Genomic DNA, 24,728 nt, shown 5'->3' on the forward strand with positions numbered 1-24,728 from the left:
GGATTTGACCAAGGGGGATAGTATGGAGTCAAGGTATGTGGAGATGAGTTCGGTGGGGCACGAACAAGCAGAGACAATGGGTCTGCCGGGAGAGCCGGGTTTGTGGATTTTGGGGAGAAGGTAAAAACGGGCCGTGCGGGGCTGGGGAACGATGAGGTTGGAAGCTTGGTCGGGCAGGGCGTGGGAATTGATGAAGTCGGTGATGGTGCTAGATATGGTGGCCTGGTGCTCGTCAGTTTGGTCATGGTCCAAGGGTAAGTAGGAGGAGGTGTCCGAGAGTTGGCGCGTGGCCTCAGCTTTGTAGAGATCGACGCGCCAGACTACCACGGCACCTCCCTTGTCGGCTGGTTTGAGAACCCAATCTGGGTTTTTTCGGAGTGATTCAATGGCAGTGCGTTCAGGGGGGGAGAGATTGGAGTGAGACAGGGGAGTGGAGAAGTTGAGGCGGTTGACGTCGCGGCGGCAGTTCTGGATAAAGAGTTCCAGAGCCGGGACTTTACGAGAGGGGTTCCACGAGGAGGGGGTGCGTTGGAGACGGGAAAAAGGGTCATAATTGGGGGGTGAGGACTCCTTCCCATGGAAGTGCGCTGTGAGGCGGAGGCGACGGTAGAAGCGCTCCAAGTCATGGTGGGCGCGGAACTCATTGAGATGGGGACGGAGGGGGACAAAGGTAAGACCTCTGCTGAGGACAGACCGTTCGGTGTGGGAGAGGGGGAGGTTGGGGGGGATGGTGAACACCCGGCAGGGATGGGAGTTGGGGCCAGAGGAAGGCAGGTGGGTGGACTGGGGACAGGGCGATGTGTAGGGGGGGGGGTTGTGGGTGTTGGAGGGGTGGTGGGTGGTCAGGGGGTGGGGGGGTGAGAGGGCTGTAATGTGGGTGGGGAAGAGCGGGGGTGACATAGTTGGAGGGGGATGGGGGAGAGTCAGTGGAACAGCCACTGAGGTTAGCAAGGCTGGGCAGACGGGCACTCGGACCTAGTAGAGTTAAGCCCAGGAGAGTGGGAGTGAGCAGCGTGGAGGCTCCAGGCCCAGTGCAGAGTCCAGGCTCCAGGTAAGGCGACGATTCATTCATTACAATCAATGGTAGATTCATTGGCCACTTAATTACTCCAAGCGTGGAGGTGAGTGATTGAATCTGGTGGGGGGGAGGGGGGTAGTTGGGGGAAGTGATGGAAATGTGGAGATCATAAAAAGGAATAAGTGTGGGATTAGTGTTAAAGGGTTCTTGATCATCATTGTGGACCTGATGAGCCGAAGGGCCTGTTTCAGTGGTGCATGCCTCTGACTCTTCTCTCACTAGGCCTATTAAAAGGCATAGAGTGATGAGAGTGAGATATTCCTTTATCTGAACAATAGGTTTCAATTTTAACTTTGCAGAATACACTACAGTTTGCAGATGACTGAAATAGAAGGTATAGTAAATATTGAAAAAGGTTTTATATTCAGAGGGATCTCAATCATCTCGGTGAGTGGGCCAAGGAATTGCAAAAGGCATTCAATTCGGATAAGTGTGAGGTGTTGCCTTTTGGAAAGTCAAACTAGGATCTGGCTTTCACAGTGAACGGTAGGACCCCGTGGAGCATTGTACAACAGAAAGACCTTGGAGAACAAGCACGTAGATCCCTAAACCTGGTGGTGAATAAAGCATTTGGCATTCTGACCATCATCAATTAGGGCATTGAGTTGTAATGTTATGTGTAGTTGTAACAAGATGTTGGTGAGGCCTCACTTGGAATATTGCATACAGTTTTGCTTACCCTGTTATATGAACGACATACTTCAGTGGAAAGAATGCAAAAACAAATTGGCATACTGTTGCCAAGATTCGTTGGCTTGAGTTATAGAGAGAGGTATGGCAGGTTAGAACATTATTCCCAGGAGCGTAGGAGACTGAGAGGGGAACAGTTAGAAGTGTATAAAATCACAAGGAGCATGGGAATATCATGAGGTGAATGCACAGTGTCACGGGATGTCTCTGGGAAAGGGAATCGGAAGCCAAAGGTTATAGGTTTAAGGTGAGAGGGGAAAGATTTAAAAGGAGGCACAGAAGGTGGGGTGTATACGGAACAAGCTGCCAGAGAAAGAGGCCGAGGCAGGTGTAATAACAACAGTTAAAAGACAGAGACATGGATAGAAAAGATTTAGAGTGTATGGGCCTGATGCAGCAAATGGGATTCGCTTAAATCGGCAAGTTGGTGAACAGGGATAATTTGACCCGAAGGGCCTGTTTCCATGATGTTTTACTCTCTGACACTAACTTTCGTATTCCTGGAAGGATGAGCCTGCTGTGCTGGAGGGAAACTGTTCTCTTTGTACTTGGCATTTGAACAATCTAGGATGTTCTTATAGTCAGTGAAAATGTCGGTGAGGCTTTAAAATAAAAACGAATAAATCTCCCAAAGCATCCCATGGAGTGTTTAACCTAAGTTATTACTGATTCAAGTTCCAAATTCAAAGCTAACCCGTAGAGCTATTGTTCCCAATGGAAAATTCACACAAATTGTTCTGACTTTTGAACTGATTCAATGATTCCATGATACTTTGGGCCAAAAGTTAAAATGCCTGCCTCAGAAAACAAATGTAAAATATTCCATGGCACTATTTCGAAGAAGAGGAGGGAAGTTACCTCTGATAGTGTGGACAATATTTATTCCATTGTTGTCCTGCAGTTTGTGGGGCATCGCTGCGTATAATTTAGCCACTGAAATGCTGTATAGAATAAGTTTAGTTTAGCAGTACAGCGTGGACGCAGGCCCTTTGGCCCACCAAGTTCGTGCCAACATCGGCCACTTATTCACACTAGTTCTGTGTTATCCCACCTTCTCACCCACTCCCTACAAATTAGGGGCAATTTGACAGAGATAAATTAACCTACAAACCCCCATGAGTTTGGGATGAGGGGGATACCAGAGCACCCAGAGGAAACCCACATGGTCACAGGGAGAACGTGCAAACTCCACACTGACAGCAGCCGAGGTCACGATTGGACCCGTGTTTCTAGCGCTGTGAGGGAACAGCTCTCCCGCCGCTCCACTGTGTAAAATGCTTTGAGAGTCCTGAGTTTATGAAAGGTGCTAAATAAATGCAGGTTTTTCATAAGCATTCTACCGGTTTCTTGTTACCACCTTGTAGGTTCCTGATCTCCAAGAAAAAATTGACTTTGAAACTCGGATGCAGGAAGGAGCCTGCAAACTTCTTGCTGCTTCCACTCAGCGGGATCAGGTGCTGCACGCTGCTAAAAGCCTGCTGACATGCAATGCCCGCCTCATCCGTTACAGAGCCGAGTTACAGAAGCATTCAGAGGATCAGATCCTGGCCAAAGTGTCAAGGAGGTACGTTGGAACTGAGGTCAACTTGGTTCACATTGATTTCCTTTTTATTTTATCCTCAATGTACCCAGTGCATTTGATTTGTTTATAGCTTGCATATAATATCAAAATAAGGCTAGATTGCTGCCTTAAAACATGATCAAGTTGCAGTACTCTGGATATTTAACGTTTTATGTTTGCTGGAATAGTGTCTGTGTGAACTATTCCAACTTCACATCCATCCTAAATATTGTAGACAATAGGTGCTATTTGAAACTATATATCTGTTTGAAATATGCCATTAAAAACCAAGAAATATTACTATGGCAAGTGTGATCCGTTTGATATTTTAGAAAGGATTATTGCTTTTAGAAGACTTTTTAAAAAAGAAATGTGCCTCAAGGGCTGAATCGTTTCATGCCAGTGTAACAAATATCCCTTTATTCTTGAAGAATTGAAAATGGCTTTGTGTAAAAGCACTATTGTGACTTGTCGGGAATAGTGAATCTCATAAAATCAATGAGAACTGCATCTACTGTGTAGTCGGGAGCACTGCTGCTTGTTTGAGCTTTATGTTACGAGCTCGCCCTTTCCAGTTAGTAGCTCGACCTTTCCTGAGTTTGTGATTCATATTTGCTTTCTGTTTTCTGCAGGTCTTCAAAGGCTGAGACAAAGGAGCATATGCCGTGTTCTGGAAAAATTGCAATATCTGGTGCTATTATTTATACCGTTTACTTTTTGGTTTATTTCAATTCTCCTGTTGCAAAGGCCACTTGATTCCTGTTCTCTATATGTCTGACCCTGCCTCCTTAAATGCACTGCCTCTGTCCTCACGCACTCCTTTGATGTCACTGAGACAATTGTTTCCGTGCTGTCCTGGCTAACCACCCGCTTGCCCCGATAAACAAGTTGATTCAAAACCCTGTGTCCTAACCTGCACAGAGTCCTGTTTACCTAATGGTTCCATGTTCACTGACCTCTTTTGGCTCCCCCAGTGCCTCAAATTTAAAATGCTTGGCTGTTGAGGCAAAATCAGTGGAGATATTTAAGGCAGAGATAGATAGATTCTTGATTAGTACAGGTGTACTAGGAGAGGGAGAGGCAGATCAGCCATGATTGAATGTCGGAGTAGACAAATGGCATAATTCTATTCTATCACTTATGACCTTATGATCTTTTCTTTGTGCTCCAATACCTGCATGGGCTCACCTCTCCCAATCTCCAGTCTGCAATCCTAAAATCTTCAGAATATCCTTCTTGATCCCACCCAGGCCTCTGTGCATTCTCATTCCTTTTATTCTACCATTTCCCACCCTGAAATGCATTCAGCCATCTGGGCCCCAAACGCTAGAATTGCATCTCTAAACCTCTTGGTTTCTCTCTTTTAAAGCGCTTTTTAAACGTGCCTTTTTCATCAAGTTTCTGGTCAACTGACCCAATGTTGTCTTCTTTGATTTGATGCTGTGGATTGTCCAATCTCTCTCCTCTGAATTAACTTAGGATGTTTTGCCTGTTAAAGATGGTATAAAAGTGCAAATTGATTATCTAGATATTTCCATATCTGATGCTCCAGCACAAATGTGTAGGAAGGAACTGCAGATGTTGATTTGCATTGAAGATAGACACAAAATGCTGAAGTAATTCAGCAGGACAGGCAGCATCTCTGGATAGAAGGAATGGGTAATGTTTTGATTAGAGACCCTTCTTCAATCTTCTGACCCGTCTGAAGAAGGGTCTCCACCTGAAACGTCACCCATTCCTTCTTTCCAGATATGCTTCCTCTCCCGCTGAGTTACTCCAGCATTTTGTGTCTAGCTCCAGCACAAATGTTGTTTTATCCTCTGTTTCCAAATATCCTGGTAATGTTGTCAAACACTGACTACCTGCTGACATTGTCACACAGGTATACAACCCTCAGTACAATCCTTGCGCCATGTTTTGATCCCTGCTTCCAGACATAGCCACCCCAGATCAGTGTTGCAAGTACTGGTTGGATGCGTTCCAGGTGGCCGTAGCATCTCATCAAGTTGCTCTGTCCCATGATGTGCCATTGATGCCCATTGTTCAGATTTATAGTGGAAACTATTACTGGAAGCCTCCAGTTCTGCAGAAGCACTCTTCTGCTACTGGTTGTGCACCAGTACCCCAACTTCTGAGAACATGCAGCGGCACGGTGGCGCAGCGGTAGAGTTGCTGCCTTACAGTGCCAGAGACCCAGGTTCGATCCTGACTACGACAGCTGTCTGTCTGTATGGAGTTTATATGTTCTCCCCGTGAGCTGCATGGGTTTTCTTCAGGATCTCCGATTTTCTTCCACACTCCAAAAACGTACAAGTTTGTGGGTCTCGACCCGAAACGTCACCCATTCCTTCTCTCCAGAGATGCTGCCTATCCCACTGAGTTACTCCAACATTTTGTGTCTACCTTTGATTTAAACCAGTATCTGCAGTTCTTTCCTACACAGGTTTGTCGATGAATTGGCTTGGTAAAATTATAAATTGTCCCTTGTGTGTATGTGTGGGATAATGTTAGTGTGCAGGGATCGTTGGTCGGCGCAGACACGGTAGGCCAAAGGGCCCGTTTCTGCACCTAAAACGAAAACTATGGCAAGTTTATTCCTCGATGATGTAAAATTTGTTTGAAGTTGGCCTACAGAGTTCTTAAATTGTTCCATTGCATTCTAATTATTAATTGTTATATTCTTGCCATTGTAGATATCCGAATTCCATTAATGTGGAAAGACACCGATCACTTTAACGACCGAGGCAGTAAGTAAATAAAAGTATCATTTTTGACATCTATCTTTTCCTGGCCTATTTTCTGACACTAATCTCACTTTCTTGGGTTATAGGGAGCCAGCGCTTTGCCGTCTTTTGCCTGCTGAAGGTTGAATCCCAGATTTTTGAGACAGAGATGGTCATCGTAGATAAGGCTCTCACTGACATCTGCTTTGAGGATTTGATAATTTTGTGAGTGCTTTGAAATGGTTTTACTTTGCTGTTCTCTGAACCATCAATGAATTCAGGGAAGAATGCGGTTTAATATCTGTTTTATATGTTTTCAAGAAAGAAAGATTTGAAGTAACTCACCTTTCACGATTTCAGGATAACTGAAAAGACTATTTCCCTAATAGGGAACTATTGAAGGATCATCACTATTTTCATGGTCCTTTTTTGGACTAAAGTCCCAAAGTAGAAATGAAGGGATTGACCAAATAATTTGTTTTCGGTCCTGTTTGAAGGGTGAATAAAAGGACGCTGAGAGGAACTCTACTGCTTGTCTACAAACACTGTCATGGGAATTTTATGCATACCCAGAATGACAGAGTGTAACATGTTGCACAAGAGATTTGAGTATTTTAATTCCAGTTTCTCCAAGTCTTTTTGTACAAGGAGAAAAAAAAGTGAAGTTATTCGTGTCCTAAGCCTAACCATTTTAGGCTGTTTCATCAATACCTTTCCTTCCATCATAAGGCCAGAAGTGTGAGCGTTTGCTGATGATTGTGTAATGTTGGATTCCATTTGCACAAGTGATGTAAACGTGCCAAAAGTTGAGCGAAACTATGGACAACTTGGGCTGACAAGTGGCAGGCAACATGTGCACAACGTGCAACTGTAACTTTGTCAGCGCCGTATGTTACAACTACTTGCATACCTTGGGTATGCAGGCAAAGAATTTCACTGTGCCTTGTCACATGTGACAATAAAGCATTTCTTTCCCTTCCAACTACCAGGCAACCGTCCTTTTCGAAAAGTGTCTCATCGCCTGCCCTTGATGTTCAGTGGCATTACCTCTGCTGAATCCCCCACCACCAACATCCTTGGAAGAAGGTCTCAACCCGAGACGTCACCCATTCCTTCTCTCCAGAGATGCTACCTGTCCCGCTGAGTTACTCCAACATTTTGTGTCTATCTTTGGTTTAAACCAGCATCTGCAGTTTCTTGGTCCTCCAAAATATTCCAAATGGAATTTAAACTGGAGGTGGTGGAGGGAGGAATTAAGCCAGAACGGGTTTTTGGGAAGAAAGAGCTACCTCTTTTGGGAAGAATGAGTAGTTCCATTATACACATCCTTGGGGCCATCATTGACCAGACATACCACTTCACAAGCCACAGAAATATTGTGGCTATAAGAACTTGTCAGAGGCAGGGTTTCATGTGGCAAGCAGCTCACTTCCTGAAATGCCAAAGCCTTTCCACTGTGTACAAGACACAGGTGCAGTGAAATACCCATCACTTGTCTGGATAAGTATCTCAGCAGCATCCTAAACATACATTCTTTCCATTGATGCATAGTAGCTTCAGTGTGTATCATTTAACCATAGACTGCAGTACTTGGGTGCCGTCGAGATCAAAGGATGTTTCAAGCACACGGAAGCATCACCTTCAGAGACCATTCCAAAATGCACACCAAACCTGTCCTGGAAATATAAAACCGGTCATCAATTACTGGAACTAAATCTGGAACTCCCTCCCCAATAGCAATGTGAACGAACGTCTGTTCATCATAAGTATTGCAGCAGAAAGCAGTGACTCACCAGTGTCTACTCAAGGACAATTACGAATGGGAAATAATTGCTGTCTGCAGCAGCAACCACATCCTGAAAAATTAATTCAAAAAGAGATATGAGTGGGTAACTGGAATGTTATTGGGAGGGTTTATTTGTTTTGCAATGGGTACAGCAGAGATACATCACAATATTAGTGATAAACTGATGACAAGTTACATAGATCGCGTCTGTTTTGTTTTTTTTAGTTTAGAGATACAGCGTGGAAACAAGCCCTTAGGCCCACCGCGCCAACCAGCAATCCCCGTATACTAGCACTATCCTACACACTAGGGACAATTTATAATCTTTACCAAAGCCAATTACCTTATAAACCTGCACATCTTTGGAGCATGGGAGGGAACCGAAGCACCCTGAAAAAAACCAACGAGGTCACAGGGAGAACGCAAAACTCCGTATAGACAGCACCTGCACTCAGGATCAAACGTGGGTCTCTGGCGCTGGAAGGCACCACCGTACCATTTGTGTTTCCTCCAACTTGAGCGGTGATTACTCTCTGAGCCCATCCCATCCTGCTCAGCATTGAATAGCTCACTATGACTGGAATACAGCTAAGGGAATGCTTTATTCTGCCTCATACACACTTCTGCCATTGGGAGCAAGAAATTAGGCCTTTGAGTTATTTGACTTTGTAGCGTAGGCAGAAGGAATCCAGTGTGGTGAGAGTGCAGGACAAGGGAGCATAACCTTAAAAAATTGAGCTGGATCACCAGAGATAAAGAGCAATTCATCATTCAGATCAGATTCAGATTCAATTTTAATTGTCATTGTCAGTGTACAGTACAGAGACAACGAAATGCATTTAGCATCTCCCTGGAAGAGCGACATAGCAAATGATTTAAATAAATAATAATAAGTGATAATAAGTGTCCGGGGGGTGGGGGGGTGATTGGCAGTCACCGAGGTACGTTGTTGAGTAGAGTGACAGCCGCCGGGAAGAAGCTGTTCCTGGACCTGCTGGTTCGGCAACGGAGAGACCTGTAGCGCCTCCCGGATGGTAGGAGGGTAAACAGTCCATGGTTGGGGTGAGAGCAGTCCTTGGCGATGCTGAGCGCCCTCCGCAGATAACGCTTGCTTTGGACAGACTCAATGGAGGGGAGCGAGGAACCGGTGATGCGTTGGGCAATTTTCACCACCCTCTGCAATGCCTTCCGGTCGGAGACAGAGCAGTTGCCATACCATACTGTGATGCAGTTGGTAAGGATGCTCTCGATGGTGCAGCGGTAGAAGTTCACCAGGATCTGAGGAGACAGATGGACCTTCTTCAGTCTCCTCAGGAAGAAGAGACGCTGGTGAGCCTTCTTGATCAGAGTTGAGGTATTGTGGGTCCAAGAGAGGTCATCGGAGATGTTGACTCCCAGGAACCTGAAGCTAGAAACACGTTCCACCTCCGTCCCGTTAATGTGGATGGGGGTGTGCGTGCCGCCCCTGGACTTCCTGAAGTCTACAATGAGCTCCTTGGTCTTCTTGGAGTTAAGGGCCAGGTTGTTGTCAGCGCACCATGCTGCTAAGTGCTGGACCTCCTCCCTGTAGGCCGACTCATCGTTGTTGCTGATGAGGCCAATCACCGTTGTATCATCTGCATACTTGATGATGGTGTTAGTACCATGTACAGGTGTGCAGTCATAGGTGAAGAGGGAGTAGAGGAGGGGGCTCAGCACACAGCCCTGTGGAACGCCGGTGTTCAGGGTGAGGGTTGAAGAGGTGTGCTTGTCTAACCTAACAGACTGGGGTCTGTTGGTTAGAAAGTCCAGTATCCAGTTGCAGAGGGAGGGGTCGATGCCCAGGTTACCGAGTTTGGTGATCAGTTTTGATAATGGAAATCTGGATCCTTCTCACCCCAAAAGTAATGAGAATGTGGGTCAATTTAAAATCTGCAGAACCCCTCTTTATTGTCTTCATTTTGCAAAGAAAAGTTAGCTCAGAGAGACAAATAGGGTTAAGAAAACTATCAGCCATGATCTAATGTACAGCTCCTGTGACTGGATGCAGCTCTTGGCATTACATTTACTTACACAAACAATGTAAGTTGCCCCAACATTAGGGGGATAAAATGATCGATTCATCCTTGGTTCGCTGCTGAAGCTACTAGTTCTCTAAACTCTTTTACCTCTTCAATCAATAACACTAAGCACTTAATCACTACCCCTTCTTTATGATATTTACTTGTACTTGCAATTCGATTATTTAATTTGTTTTGTTATGTGATATCCAGGGAGCTTTTTTCCTCAATTCACTATTGATGAATGAACAGTTTATTTGTACATCATTCCATTTAAGTTTGATTCTATCCTTGGAAGAATGACCAAGTACTTCTAATGTATATGTCGATATTCTGCAGTCGGACATGAAACAATGACAGCCGTTCTAATCAAGAATTTGTCCATCTCTGCCTTAAAAATATCCACTGACTTGGCCTCCACAGCCCTCTGATTAACTACCACAGATTAATTACCCTCTGACTAAAGAAGTTCCTCCGCACCTCCTTTCTAAAAGAGCATGTGTGCGTGCTAAGGAAGTACGCTGTCAGATTTCATCCATTCTGACCTTCATGTCTCCAATGGGGTGTTGCCATACACGAGAACAACAAATTTGAACCTGCAAGTCCTGGAAATTTGCAGTTCCAGGTGTACCTTTCCCAACACCCATCTAACGCCTGCTTATTTTTGTAAACTCTGTTTCTATGCAGCAATGATGTGAAGTCAAATTTTGAGTTGAAGTTGGAGCTGTACAGCTGCTGCATGGACGAAGTGTCCTCCATTACCAACACTCCGAAGAGATTAGCCAGAAAACTCAGTAGCTCTCTCACCAGGTCAAGTCGAAAGAAGCTCTTGACCGCACTGGAGAGTGGAGACCATGGCTCCCTTCTGCTGACCAACCCAGTAGCAGCGTGAGTCCTTCTCGAACACATTAAGCTTTAACTGCGCATTTTTGTCTTGTGATGTACACTGCTTTAATGGCACTTAATGTAACTAAATCAATGACAAGTGGCATCTAAGTGAAAGTGAATCTAAGAACGTTGAAATGAACAAGTGATCTTCACAGAATTTAAAACGTAATTGAAGAATTTTTCAGGTTGTAAAGTTTCAGGTAAAATCACATATATGGTGATTAGAATTTGTTTTTTTATTTAGGGTAAAACCTTTTGAAACGGTTCCAATGCTTTAAAGTGCCTCTGCTAATGAATAAATAGTCTGTACAGAGGTATTGGACCAGACCTTGTTGCAAATTTAGGCATACAGAATCTTTATGGAATCTTGGAGCACCAGCTTGCTGATGTTTCTGACCATTTATTGCCTCCCTGACCTCATGTCGGACCAGACACCAGATGTTGATCACAGGGACAGTTAACTTCCTATTTTAAATATTGCTATTAGTTCATTATTGCCATGTGTTCTGAGATGCTGTAAAACAACTTTGGTTTGCATGCTGTCCAGTCATATACGATACACGTGTGCCATAAGCACACACAGGCAGTGCAAAGTGATTAAATAATAGAGTGCAGGATATAGTGTACCAGCTGCAGAGAAAGTACAGGATTTCCAAACTCATGCAAAGGAGGAAGATGATTGAACTTTATTACCTTCCATCACAGTGAGGAATGTGGATTCCGCTGTGGTGGATATTTATGTTAAATTTTATTTTATGTGGCTGTGTGTATAGTTGCTTTTCACTTAGTATGGCTGTATGGTAACTTAAATATCACTGTACCTTAATTGGTGCATGTAACAATATATTCGAAACTTGGAACTTGAATTGTGAGTTCATTGTTTTTGATTTAGGTCCATTGCCGATTATATAGCTGTAAGGTGGGTTCATCATTATTATTTCGGGTGACTATTGGGAGGACAGAATGGGAATTGTTACAGGTGAGGGATAAAGACCAACGTTCAGGAGCAGGCAAGAGTCCATCAAATGCCTGTCCTATATTGCTGGCCTCCACTGTTTGTCCACCAAGCTTTGTCCATGTTTCAGCTGAGTAACATTGCGCTCTTCCCCTCTAGAGGTGCCAAATATCATTTGCTTGCAGAAACCACATTAAATCTTGATGATGTCGAAACTGGCTTCCGAACTCACAGCCTCGCTATCATTGGAAATGGTGAGTGGGTCTCTCTCCATAATTCTAAGCTCTTTGCACTCAATATCTCCATGTGATATTATTTAAGCCTAAGGTTGGACGCATTCTGGGAGTTTTCATCACATTTACTGCGTTACTTCAGTGACTGCCCTTCACAAGTATCTGTCTCAAAGTAAGGCAGTTGGGAATATCTTAAATGTCCAATATAAATGTCAAATATGAGTTCCATCTCCTGTGGATTTCCCAACAAGCTCCTTCCATTGGTGACGTGAGATGTTCATTGTCTGAGGCTGAATTAAAACAGTGGATAGAATGTCAAACTATTTGCCAAATAGTGGTCGAATCACTTGAGAGAAAGTTAGGAAAACATGAGAGAAATGTGAGTAGAGTACCTGGAGGAGACTTATGGAGCACCATGGGCTAGTTCCATAGAGCTTGAAAATGTGTTGCAAATTCCACAATACACTCGTCACAATACAAAGCTCCCCATTCCAAATGGGCAGAACAGGCCACTTATTTCCCAATGGCTAATGTTGTTGTCGGGCAAACAGCTCAATAGTCCCTTCTCCAATTTTTTGAATGAATTCAAAATATTCAAAGAAAATGGGGGAAAAAACATAGATTATTTACATTGGCACTGTGATTATTTCATTTATTTTTCCCAAGTTGCTTACAGCAACACCAGGAGAATCCTAAAGGATTAGCAAACTGTTTTTCACTAGAATTTGTTTCAGTATTCACAGAGGATAGGCCTGAATAAAGAAGTAGACCATTAATGGATGACAGGCAATCAATTAGGCCTGTCAGCATTTACAATATTCAAACCTCTGTCCCTGCACACAAAATTACTGTGCAATTTTGTATTTAATTTAATAAAATGATCCTCATTTCATGTTCAAAATCATTAAGCAATGAATGAATAACACAATCATGTTATTTTCCCCTGTGCTAGACTATTTACAAGTGCATTTTGAACAGATGGCAGGTTTTAGTTTCATAACATTCAAGAATTAATCAGGAGGTTAATAATCTAAAAGGTTTTTTTTGTTTCATTGTTATTCAATCACTTAATCTGCCTGAAATTGTTTAAAGCTAAAAAAAATGTAAAGTAGTTAAATCAGGATCTGTTTAACTTATGCAATTTTTAGGGTCGTGGACAAAGTTAAAATCAATAATGAGCCTCTTTGTTCTGAGCATCCATTGGGATTATTTTCATGTGGTACGTAAAGATTATTAAATATGTGGAGAGGAACATTGGTGACGGGGACCATGTAATGTGAGTGGGAGTCTGAAGAAGGGTCTCGACCCGAAACATCATCCATTCCCTCTCTCCAGCGATGCTGCCTGTCCCGCTGAGTTACTCCAGCATTTTGTGTCGAACTTCCGTGTAATGTGAGAATCGCTGAAGCACCATTGTTAATGAACTGGGATATTGTCTGGCTGAATGTAGCTGGTCTAATGAGATGGACAATTGAATAGGCAGTGACTAGTCCATGCTGCAGGCCATTTCAATGCTAGAGATTTAAACTGCAACCAGAAGCAAAGAGTTCAAGTCAAGAGCAAGTACCAAAGGGAAATGGCTTTCACAAACCCCCATGTTTCCCTTTACTGGGACCCTTTAAGTTGTAATTTCTGGTCATGTGTTGCCGTGAAATGCTGGCTGGTAAAAGGTGCATTAATGACAATGCAACTCATTCTAAATCGCTATAGATGTCATAAATATATCCAATGAAAAACAATTGCTAGACAACTGCCTTCCTCGAGGAGAAATACTGCCTGCTGAAATTTGCCGTTAACTGTGTGTGTGTGTGTTCTTATTGCCGTCCAATATACCTTACAGAATGCTGCAGGAGATGTGCTAGTTACGTAAAATAAGCTTTGAGGTTATGTTTATTAAATCATTAAGCAAGTTATTCCAGTCTGTCCTTGAGTAACCAATTCAATGACTATTTCTCCAATATATTCAAGTTGTTCATTCAGTGTGTAGTCACTGTATAATTGTCCTACCATATTTTGCTGTTTAGAAGAAGCTTCCTTCTGGCTACCCTTGTATGGGCACGTATGCAGTCGATTAGTTGCTCAGCCCGAGTGCATGACAAAGGATATGATGGCTGGATACCTGAATCAACAGGTAAAGCTCATTCCACTCTCACGAGTATCTCCATATATATGCCCATTAGCATAAGAGGGAGTTATTTCAGCCTCTTGCAGGCTCACAGAGCAATTCCATTCTCACACTAACTTTCCGTGTTATCTATTTTCACAATACACGCATGCAAATATACACAGGTACACACACACACACACAAGAATTTGCACGTTCTCCCTGTGACCGCGTGGATTTCCTCCTGGTGCTCCGTTTTCCTCCCACACCCCAAAAATGTGTAGGTTTGTAGGTTAATTGGCCTATGTAAAATTGCTCCTTGTGTGCAGGGAGTGGATGAGAAAGTGAGATAACATAGAACCAGTGTTAATGAGTGATTGATGATTGGCATAGACTTAATGAGCAGAAAGACCTGCTTCCATGCTGTATCTTTCAATGTGTATGAAGGAACTGCAGATGCTGGTTTAATCCGAAGACAGACCCAAATTGCTGGAGTAACTCAGCGGGACCGGCAAAATCTCTGGAGAGAAGGAATTCCCTCTCTCCAGAGATGCTGCCTGTCCCGTTTAGTTACTCCAGCATTTTGTGTCTGTCTTCTGTATCTATCAATGATTCTTTAGCATGCCCAATCATACACATTCCACTCCCCGTGTACACACTGGGAACAATTTTCAAAAGCCAATTACTCTACCAGCCTATGTCATTGGAATATGGGAAGTAACCAGAGCACATGGGGAAAATCCACATGGACACAGGAATAATTGGGATATTACACAATGCCACTGCCGGGTTGGTGGTGGAAGCAAATAAAATAGTGCTATTTAAGAGGCTTTTGGACAGGCACGTGGATATGCAGGGATTGGAGGGGTATGGATTATATGCAGGCACGTAAGAGTTGGTCTTGGCACCATGTTCGGCACAAACATTGTAATAATAATAATAATGGATGGGATTTATATAGCGCCTTTCTAATACTCAAGGCGCTTTACATCGCATTATTCATTCACTCCTCAGTCACACTCGGTGGTGGTAAGCTACTTCTGTAGCCACAGCTGCCCTGGGGCAGACTGACGGAAGCGTGGCTGCCAATCTGCGCCTACGGCCCCTCCAACCACCACCAATCACTCACACACATTCACACACAGGCAAAGGTGGGTGAAGTGTCTTGCCCAAGGACACAACGACAGTATGCACTCAAAGCGGGATTCGAACCGGCTACCTTCCGGTTGCCAGCCGAACACTTAGCCCATTGTGCCATCTGTCGTCCCGAAGGGCCTGTTCCTGTGCTGTACTGTTCTATGTAACGCTCCCCCTACCTCCCTCCCCCACCACCCTGCCACAGATCATCCTAAAGCACTCGGGATCAAAGATATAAATCTGAAATGTACTCACAGTTGTAATGTAGAGAATTTTGGTGGCGCAACGGTAGAGTTGCAGCTTTGCGGACAGTGCCCAGAGTCCTCGGTTCGATCCTGACTATGGTTGCTGTCTACTGAGTTTGTACATTCTCCCTGTGAACACATGGATTTTCTCCGGCTGCTCCCATTTTCTCCCACGTTCCAAAGACATGCAGGTTTGTTGATTGATTGGCTTCTGTAAATTGCCCCTAGTTTATGGGATGCAAAACTAGGAACGAATGTACAGGTGATCGTTGGTCGGCATGGACTTGGTGGGCCAAAGAACCTGTTGCCACACTGTATCTCTAAACTGAACGAAAGCAAGCAGTCAATTATAATCAGCAGTGGTAATGACCAGGTATTGTGTGTAGGATGGATACCTGTGCATTGATTCCCAAGTGAACCTTGTTCAGCAGTAGAATCCCAGTTTCCCAGCTGATTTTCTGGCCAGAGATAGTCATATAACATGGAAACAGACCCTTTGGCCCAACTCATCCATGCTGGCCAAGATGCCCCATCTAAGCTAGTGTCATTTGTCTTTGTTTGGCCAGTAATCCCTCAAAACCTTTCCTATCCATGTACTTGTTCAGGTGTATTCTAAATGCTGTTATATTACCTGTCTCAACAACCTAGTGGGAGAGTCTTAGACCAGAGGCCATAGCCTCCGAATAAAAGGATGTACCTTTAGAATGGAGATGAGGAGGAATTCCTTTAGTCAGAAGGTGGTGAATCTTTGGAATGCATTGCCACAGGTGGCTGTGGAAGCCAAGTCAATGGATATTTGAGAGGGGAACATAATTAAAAAAAACTCAATGTCAGAACAACTCTTAAAAGTATGTACATAGCAATCTGTGGTGTGAATTTGTGGAATGGTCTGGAACAGGAGATAAAACTTAGCACAAGCATAATTCAGTTTAAAAAGATGTACAAAAACACTTGTTTAAAAGGATATTTGGATAAGGATAGGTGATTGTGATATTTGTTATACTGATTGTATTGGGAAGGGTGATTATAGAGTGATGGGTTGTAAATATGACTAAGATACTGTATAGTATATGTGGGTTTTTTCTTTTCTTTTTCTTTTTTTCTTTTTTGTATGGCTTTGTAAATATTTGATTAGTGTTCAAATGTAAATAATTTGGTGTACATATAGTGGCTGGTGTACATATGGTGTACATATAGCTGCTAAATTTGTATAAGATAATTACAAGCAGTTGAATAAGGGGTGGGAATTAATAAGCTTTGGCTTTTTCCTGCTCCTTTTCGGACACATATGATTTCATTAGTTTATAGATATTGTTTATGACGCTTTATAAATATTTTTGTTTTGTTTTTTGTATGCCGTTTCACATTTGCTTTTTATTCTTTTATTCTGTTCGAAATAAATAATAGAATAAATAAATAAATAAATAAATGTGTTTTTTAAGTGGGGATTGACAGATTCGTGATTTGTAAAGGTGTCGGGGGGTTATGGGGAGTAGGCAGGAGAATGGAGTTGAGTGGGAAAGATAGATCAGCCATGATTGAATGGCGGAGTAGACTTGATGGGCCGAATGGCCTAATTCTGCTCGTTGAACTTGTGAACCTCCTCATGCAGCTCGTTCCATATACCCACCAGCCATTGCCAGAGGGTCTTCTTTGCAGGCTTCCATTATGGGTCTGCGCTTTGAAATTGTTTGTCTTGAAGCAACAGCGGCAGGTGATAAAAGAGGGGGGGGTCAATTAAAAAACCCATTTTGTTTTGTTTTTGCATCATATTGGTTCTAGAGGAAATCACTCGTGGCGGGGCTGTTTTGTCTTGTTGTTCTCTTCGTGCAGATAATGATAAAATGATGATGCAACCTCTACTCTTTAAATAGACCAAAGAGCGATTAAACATAAAAGGCTATCATCTCAGTTTCACAGATCAGTGATTTAAATCTACACATTCAGCAAACCAGCATCAGAACATGCAGACTGTTAAGGCAACAAATGACCTGCTCTGTGTGCAGATGGTTAGATGTGATTACTGAGGGGCATTGCATACTGTTTCCATCCTATTACACAAAGCACATTTCCAGTCAACATAACAAAACATCCTAACTACCAACAGCTGGGCAGGACTTAAAATCTTTCAATGTATTTAAAATGGTCAGCTAATCCTGGATGTGACCATTTGAGGGCAGCACGGCGACGCAGCGGTAGAGCTGCTGCCAGAGACCCGTGTTCGATCCTGACTGCAGATGCCGTCTGTACGGAGTTTGTGCCTTCTCCCTGTGACCGCGTGGTTACCTCCCGCACTCCAAAGACGTGCAGGTTTGTAGGTTAATTTGGCTCCGGTAAAAATTGTAAATAGTCCTTAGTGTGTAGGATAGTGCCAGTGTACGGGGATCGCTGGTCGGCTCAGACTCAGTGGGCCGAAGGGCCTGTTTACGCGCTGTCTCTAAACTAAAACTATACTAAACTAAACTGAATCTGCAAATTGCAAATCTTCTACGGTCTTTTCAGATGAAACACTCTCCTGCTTCCTGCCAATAAAGAAGGAGGCCTTTCAGCCCAACGAGTCTGTCCCCCTGAGCATTTTCGTTGATCTTATTTTCCCCACTTTCCCCTCCTGTCACCCACCTGCAAACGGGACAATTTGCAAATCGTCAGTCGACATGTGATGTGGCACATCTTTGGAAGGAAACTGAAGCACTCGGAGGAAACCCATGAAGTTGTAGGGAGAACATGCAAACTCTGCACAGACAGCATCGGAGTTCAAGATTTAACCCGAGGGCTGTCTGTGTGCTGCGAGGAAACAGTGCTACATGCTGCTCCACTGTGCCCCTCAAACAATTCTTGTTATTGATGTAAATGCTAATCTTAGTTTTATGCGGTCTTCAGTATTAACTTCCCCGGTGCATTGCTGCTGTTGCTGTCATAATAGCATTAAATCTGCAGTGAGAAACCACTGAGGCATCTGTGAGCCAGTGAACTTGTTTCAGTTTCGCATTTTGTTATGCTTAAGGGAATAAAACAGGACCAGATCAACTGCTCTGCAGGTAAAAACTGCTTCCATCCCAGTGTTTATTTAAAAACTGCTTTTGCAGTGCTGATCTTTAAAAGACTGGGAGCTCCTCCAATACGTCGACACAGAACTAATTAATCTTCTGGGATGGTTTTATCGATGTAACTAAAAAATGTTTTGAGTAAAGGTCTCCATCCTTTGATCATTTGCTTTACTAACCAAGTTGACATGGATTTTAATGTATTTTGCCAGGCCTGCACCTACCCCCGTTTACCAGTGTAAATAGCAAATTTGAACAACCTAGGAGTATCAAGTTACTCTTTTGTGTGTCAGTCTCCAATATTCACTTGCACTGGCACGGAATGCTAATGGTAAATAGCTTATCAAGGGCACAAGGAAAAGTTTGTACGGATCAGGAGTAGTGCAATGTTAGTTTTTGTTCAATTTTACACAATCTCTTTCAAGATAGCAGTTGCACATTTCATTACATCCATTAAAAACTTGACTTTTTTTCAAAAACGCCAACCCACAAAGAATAAAAGCTTATGAATAAAGATGCCAAGGGCTTGAACATTTTCACTGCAGCTGTTTTCACCTTGTTTCACCATGAATAGCCCGCTACAGTGCCGTCCATAATATTTGGGACAAAGACCCATCATTTATTTAGTTGCCTCTGTAGACCACAATTTGAGATTTGTAATAGAAAAAAAATCACATGTGGTTAAAGTGCACATTGTCAGATTTTAATAACGGCCATTTTTATACATTTTGGTTTCACCATGTAGAAATTACAGCAGTGTTTATACATAGTACCCCCATTTCAGGGCACCATAATGTTTGGGGCACAGCAATGTCATGTAAATGAAAGTAGTCATGTTTAGTATTTTGTTGCATATCCTTTGCATGCAATGACTGCTTGAAGTCTGCAATTCATGGACATCACCAGTTGCTGGGTGTCTTCTATGGTGATGTTCTGCCAGGTGTGTATTGCAGCCATCTTTAGCTTATGCTTGTTTTGGGGGGTAGTTCCCCTCAGTTTTCCCTTCAGCATATAAAAGGCATGCTCAATTGGATTCAGATCAGGTGATTGACTTGACCACTCAAGAATTGACCATTTTTTAGCTTTGAAAAACTCCTTTGTTGCTATAGCAGTGTGTTTGGGATCACTGTCTTGCTGTAGAATGAACTGCCGGCCAATGAGTTTTGAGGCATTTGTTTGAACTTGTGCAGATAGGATGTGTCTACACTTCAGAATTTATTATGCTATTACCATCAGCAGTTGTATCATCAATGAAGATAAATCATCAGCTGTGGAGGTCTTCCTTGGGCTCAGTATTCAGTATTTATTTAATATCATTTTCACGGAGTACTTGCATACACAGATGAAACGAAAAAACATTACTCGATCAGTTTTCATTCAGTGTAGTTAATAAAAACAGGATAAATACATAGAGCTTTAAAAAAAAATTAAATTACCATATCTAAAAACAGAAAGTAAGCCTAAAATTTACAATACAATAAAAACAGACATTCCGACCGACAGTGGCTTTGCTTTGACAGGTGCCTAGCTGTCAAAGTATGGGCGAGGTTGGATGTGTTGGTGGACGATATATGGGGAGGGGACACAGTCCGTTAACCAGTCTTATTGCCTGTGGGAAGAAGCTGTGGAGCATCCTGCTGGTTTTGCAGCTGATGCTCCTGTACCTCTTCCCAGATGGCAGAATGGAGAAGATGTGGTGTGATAGATGGTAGGGGTCCTTGATAATGGAGATGGCTCTGCTGATGCTCCGCTTCTTATAGATCTCCAACAGGAAAGCCTGCCAGTCCCTTTGCGATTAATAAGCTCACCAGTGCTCTCTTTCTTCTTAATGATGTTCCAAACAGTTGATTTTGGTAAGCCTAAGGTTTGGCTGATGTCACTAACATCAGTTTTATTCTTGTTTCTCAGTCTCACAATGGGGCGGGAAATTGTAGCCTTTGCGAGATCCGCCCTGTTTCAACCTGGTGTGCATAATCAAATAAGATCAAATAGACAAGTTGTCCTATAACTTTAGGCTGTGCACGCCACACGCAAGAAGAAGAAGTCTCATAATGGCTTCTTTGACTTTCATTGGCACAACTTTGGTCCTCATGTTGATAAACAGCAGTAAACGTTTCCAAAAGTGATGGAAAGACTGGAGGAAAGACTAGGTGCTGAGAGCTCTCTTATACCTGCATTAAGGAGGCATTTAAACACCCAAAAGATAGACACAAATGCTGGAGTAACAGTGGCATCTCTGGAGAGAAGGAATGGGTGACGTTTCGGGTCGACACCCTTCTTCAGACTTATAATAACGCTCACTCCATTGCCCGGTCTAACTTACCAACCTAGACTACAGTGGAGGGTTACAGTGCACAAGAACAAAAACAAATACAATTTCTCATTAATTCCTGTGAACTACTTGCTGTGGAGGCCTGGCTCTGAATGCACCTGTTTAAGGCCTGCATTTTTTCCATTTTCTTTCAGCAAAATGTAGGCGGCCTCCCCAACTGGACAAGGTTGTACTGTGTCCTGAAGCGAGGCTACCTCACAGCGTATTACTCTCCAGAAGAAATCGAGGCACAAATGGATCCTGCACTAAACATCGCCATTGATAAGGTGCGGTATTCACTCATTTATTTGTGAGAAATCTTCTTAAAAAATTAAGTTTGTGTAAAGCAGAGGAATTATTCCCTTACCTCAACGTTATTTCCTTATCATGTATCTGTACACTGTGGATGGCTCGATTGTAATCATGTATTGTCTTTCTGCTGACTGGTAACAAAAGCTTTTCACTGTACCTCGGTACATGTGGCAATAAACTAAATTGACACTTTTATAGTCACGCATGTAACCAACAAACCTGAGTTGCTTGTAAGCATCTAAAGAGGTTCTAGTGGTGACTAAGAATTTAGTGCTGAAGTCTTGCCCAACACAAAAGTGTTAACAAACTTTGAAAGAGGCAAAGTTGAAATTGCAGCTATAATATCTCTGCTGTTTGGCAGTGCATGGCCTGAGATCTAGTGAGGTTTCACCATCTGAAAGACAATGATTTCTGTCACAACCACTGAGTCTAGCCCAGCAGTTTTCACAGTTAACATTCACTATGTATATGAAAGACCTGAACCAGGGAACGCAATGTAAAGGTTGCCAAGCTTGCCAATGATGTGAAAATGTATGGAAGGGCATGTTGTGTTGAGGGCACTGTGACTCTGCAGCAGGATAGATACAGATTGAGTGATTGAGCGAAATAGTTTGTTAATGTTGCTAACATGCGATGTACATGTTCATTGGTAATGAGTAGCAAAACATGGAACAAAAATTAATTCACAATAAACATATTGTCGATGAAATGTGCAGGAGACCAGAATCCGGACCCTGGAGAAAGATTTGAAGAAAAGAACATGCAGTTTTTCCCTTATCAACCCCTACAGCGGGGAGACAACCAGCCGTGTGTTTGCTGCAGATTCTGAGGGCGATCTACAACTGTGGATGGAGGCATTCTGGCAGCACTTCTGTGATTTGAGTGAGTTGGAATGCAATGGAATACTCTATTGTCACATTGTCTGTGTTTCTATGTGACAAGGCGCAGTGAAATTCTTTGCTTGCATACCCACGGTATATGTTTCTATGTTTAATGGGCCAGTGTACCTGGTCCAGTCACAACTCAGAAGGCTGTCGACCTTACTCTTGACCTAAGCCTATAAAACTGGCTGAAACGTCACTGTGCCAGGACTGGTATAGGCTTTTTTTTGTACTTTTGGGGTGTAAAGTTTAAGGAGAACACAAGAAACTGCAGACGTTGGAATTTTGAGCAAAACACAAAATGCTGGAGGAATCCGTGGAGGGAATGGACATGGGATGTTTCAGATGGGGATCCTTCTTCAGATACAATTTTGATGAGAATAAGTGTCACTGTGGTGATGCAACCATTTTACCCAGAGGAATGTTTGCAGCTCAAAGGATCTTAAGTTCCAAGAGCAGAATTAGGCCATTTGGCCCATCATGTCCACTCCCGCCATTCAATCATGGATGATCTATCTTTCCCTCTCAACCCCATTCTCCTGACACTCTTACTAATCTATCAATCTCCGCCTTGAAAATACCCTTGAAAATACGTTCTCCCCGTGACCTGCGTGGGTTTTCTCTGAGATCTTCAGATTCCTCCAAGACTCCAAAGACGTACAGGGTTGCCGGTTATAGGACAGAACTGCAGATGCTGGTTTAAACCGAAGATAGACACAAAATGCTGGAGTAACTCGGCAGGACAGGCAGCATCTCTGGATAGAAGCAATGGTTGACGTTTTGGTTCGAGGCCCTTCTTCAGACTGAATCAGGGTAGAGGTTTGCAGGTTAATTGGCTTGGTATAAATGTAAATTGTCCCTAGTGTGTGTAGGGATAGTGTAAGTGTGCGGGGATCGCTGGTCGGCATGGACTCGGTGGTCCGAAGTGCCTGTTTCTGCGCTGTATCTCTAAACTAAACTATCCAATAATAGACCTTAAAGGGATCAAACTCAAAAACTACTCTTCAGGATACAAGTAAGTAACTGGCTGGTTTATGGGACAAGGTTCAGAAGGAGACAGAGCAAACAGTTTGGATACACGCAATCATAAATAACTCCATTAGGCGTATTAGTAATTTGTGACTGGTTGTAATCAGTGCAGCATGCTCAAGGAAACCAGGCTTCCTCATACTTACGGTTCAGAAAGGTTTAATTTTTACTCGATTGTTAATAGGCCTTTGGCGTATTGAGTGCAGTTCTGGTCGCACTGTTACAGGAAAGGTGTGGAGGCTTTGGAGAGGGTGCGGAGGAGGTTTACCAGAAAGCTGCAGAGATTAGGGGGTTTCTGCCACATGGGTTGGATAGACTTGGACTGTTTTCTCTGGAAAGTCAGGTTGAGGGGAGACTTGATAGAAGTATATAAAATGATGAGAGGCATAAGTAGGATAGACAGTCCGAACCTTTTTTCCCCCCAAGGTGAAAATGTCCACCACTAGAGGGCATAGCTATAAGGTGAGTGGGGTAAGTTTGTCATACAGAGAGTAATCATAGGCCTGGAACGCACTGCCAGGGCAGATACGATAGTGGCATTTAAGAAGCATTAAACATAGGCACACGGAAGTGCAGGGAATAGAGGGATATGGATCATGTACGGGCAGATGAGATCTCTTTAATTTATCATCATGTAAGGCACAAAGAATGGGCCGAAGGGCTTGTTCCTGTGCTATACTGTTCTATGTTCTATGTCAGATCAACCAGCCATTAAAATTCAGCATCACTATAGCTCGCATCCCTCTCACCCCAACCTACCTAGTTTTCCATTCCATATAGGTTTTATGAATTACACATACCCAAAGTTATGCCCCTGTCCCACTTAGGAAACCTGAACGGAAACCTCTGGAGACTTTGTGCCCCACCCAAGGTTTCCGTGCGGTTCCCGGAGGTTTTAGTCAGTCTCCCTACCCGCTTCCACTACCTGCAACCACCTGCAACCTCCGGGAACCGCAAGGAAACCTTGGGTGGGGCGCAAAGTCTCCAGAGGTTTCCGTTCAGGTTTCCTAAGTGGGACAGGGCCTTTAAAATTGCAATTGTATACTGAGGGGCAATAATGAACTTTAAAAAATACATCTCTGTACCATATGGTTATATCACACCTCTTCTAAAAACTGTGCTTTTTGCTCCCACATCTTGAGGGAGTGACTGGTATTGTATTTAACGTCTTGCAAAAATGGCTTTGCTCTATTCCGTGAATAGTTTGCATTCAGAGTGCTGGTACGATGAGTTGTAACACGACTTGTTATGTTTTCAGATGCTGCTTACAGCATTGTCTCAGGCCGCGGGCGTAAACTGAGACTACAGTAAAAACAGAAAATGCTGGAATTGCTCTGCAGTCAGGCAGCAACTGTGGGGAAAGATCTGTTATCTGAGACCACACCTGGAGTTTAATGTGCAGTTTTGGTCTCCTAATGTGAGGAAGGACATTCTTTCTATTGAGGGAGTGCAGCGTAGGTTCACCAGGTTAATACCCGGGATGGCGGGACTGACGTATGATGAAAGAATGTGTCGACTGCTCTTGTATTCGCTGGAATTTAGAAGCATGAGAGGGGATCGTATAGAAACATATAAAATTCTTAAGGGATTGGACAGGCTAGATGCAGGAAAAATGTTCCCGATGTTGGGGGAGACCCCAGAACCAGGGGTCACAGTTTAAGAATAAGGGGTAGGCCATTTAGGACTGAGATGAGGAAAAACGTTTTCACCCA

General features: G+C 43.3%; 1 protein-coding gene across 2 annotated transcripts in view; it reads left to right on the forward strand.

Moving 5' to 3' along the window:
• The window catches only part of rtkn2 (rhotekin 2), a 46,801-nt gene that overhangs the window by 9,970 nt on the left and 12,103 nt on the right, over positions 1–24,728 (forward strand). Inside the window, exons 2-11 of one of the 2 annotated variants that reach the window (XM_033034287.1) lie at positions 93–98; positions 3,133–3,332; positions 3,962–4,020; positions 6,023–6,076; positions 6,160–6,277; positions 10,565–10,765; positions 11,880–11,974; positions 13,978–14,084; positions 20,950–21,081; positions 21,823–21,988. In XM_033034287.1, the coding sequence (XP_032890178.1) occupies positions 93–98; positions 3,133–3,332; positions 3,962–4,020; positions 6,023–6,076; positions 6,160–6,277; positions 10,565–10,765; positions 11,880–11,974; positions 13,978–14,084; positions 20,950–21,081; positions 21,823–21,988 (1,138 nt within the window). The remainder of the gene's footprint in view (positions 1–92; positions 99–3,132; positions 3,333–3,961; positions 4,021–6,022; positions 6,077–6,159; positions 6,278–10,564; positions 10,766–11,879; positions 11,975–13,977; positions 14,085–20,949; positions 21,082–21,822; positions 21,989–24,728) is intronic. The other variant, XM_033034288.1, reaches the window with a different exon arrangement.

This window comes from Amblyraja radiata, chromosome 15 (assembly GCF_010909765.2).
Source record: "Amblyraja radiata isolate CabotCenter1 chromosome 15, sAmbRad1.1.pri, whole genome shotgun sequence".
NCBI classification, from domain to species: Eukaryota; Metazoa; Chordata; class Chondrichthyes; order Rajiformes; family Rajidae; genus Amblyraja; species Amblyraja radiata.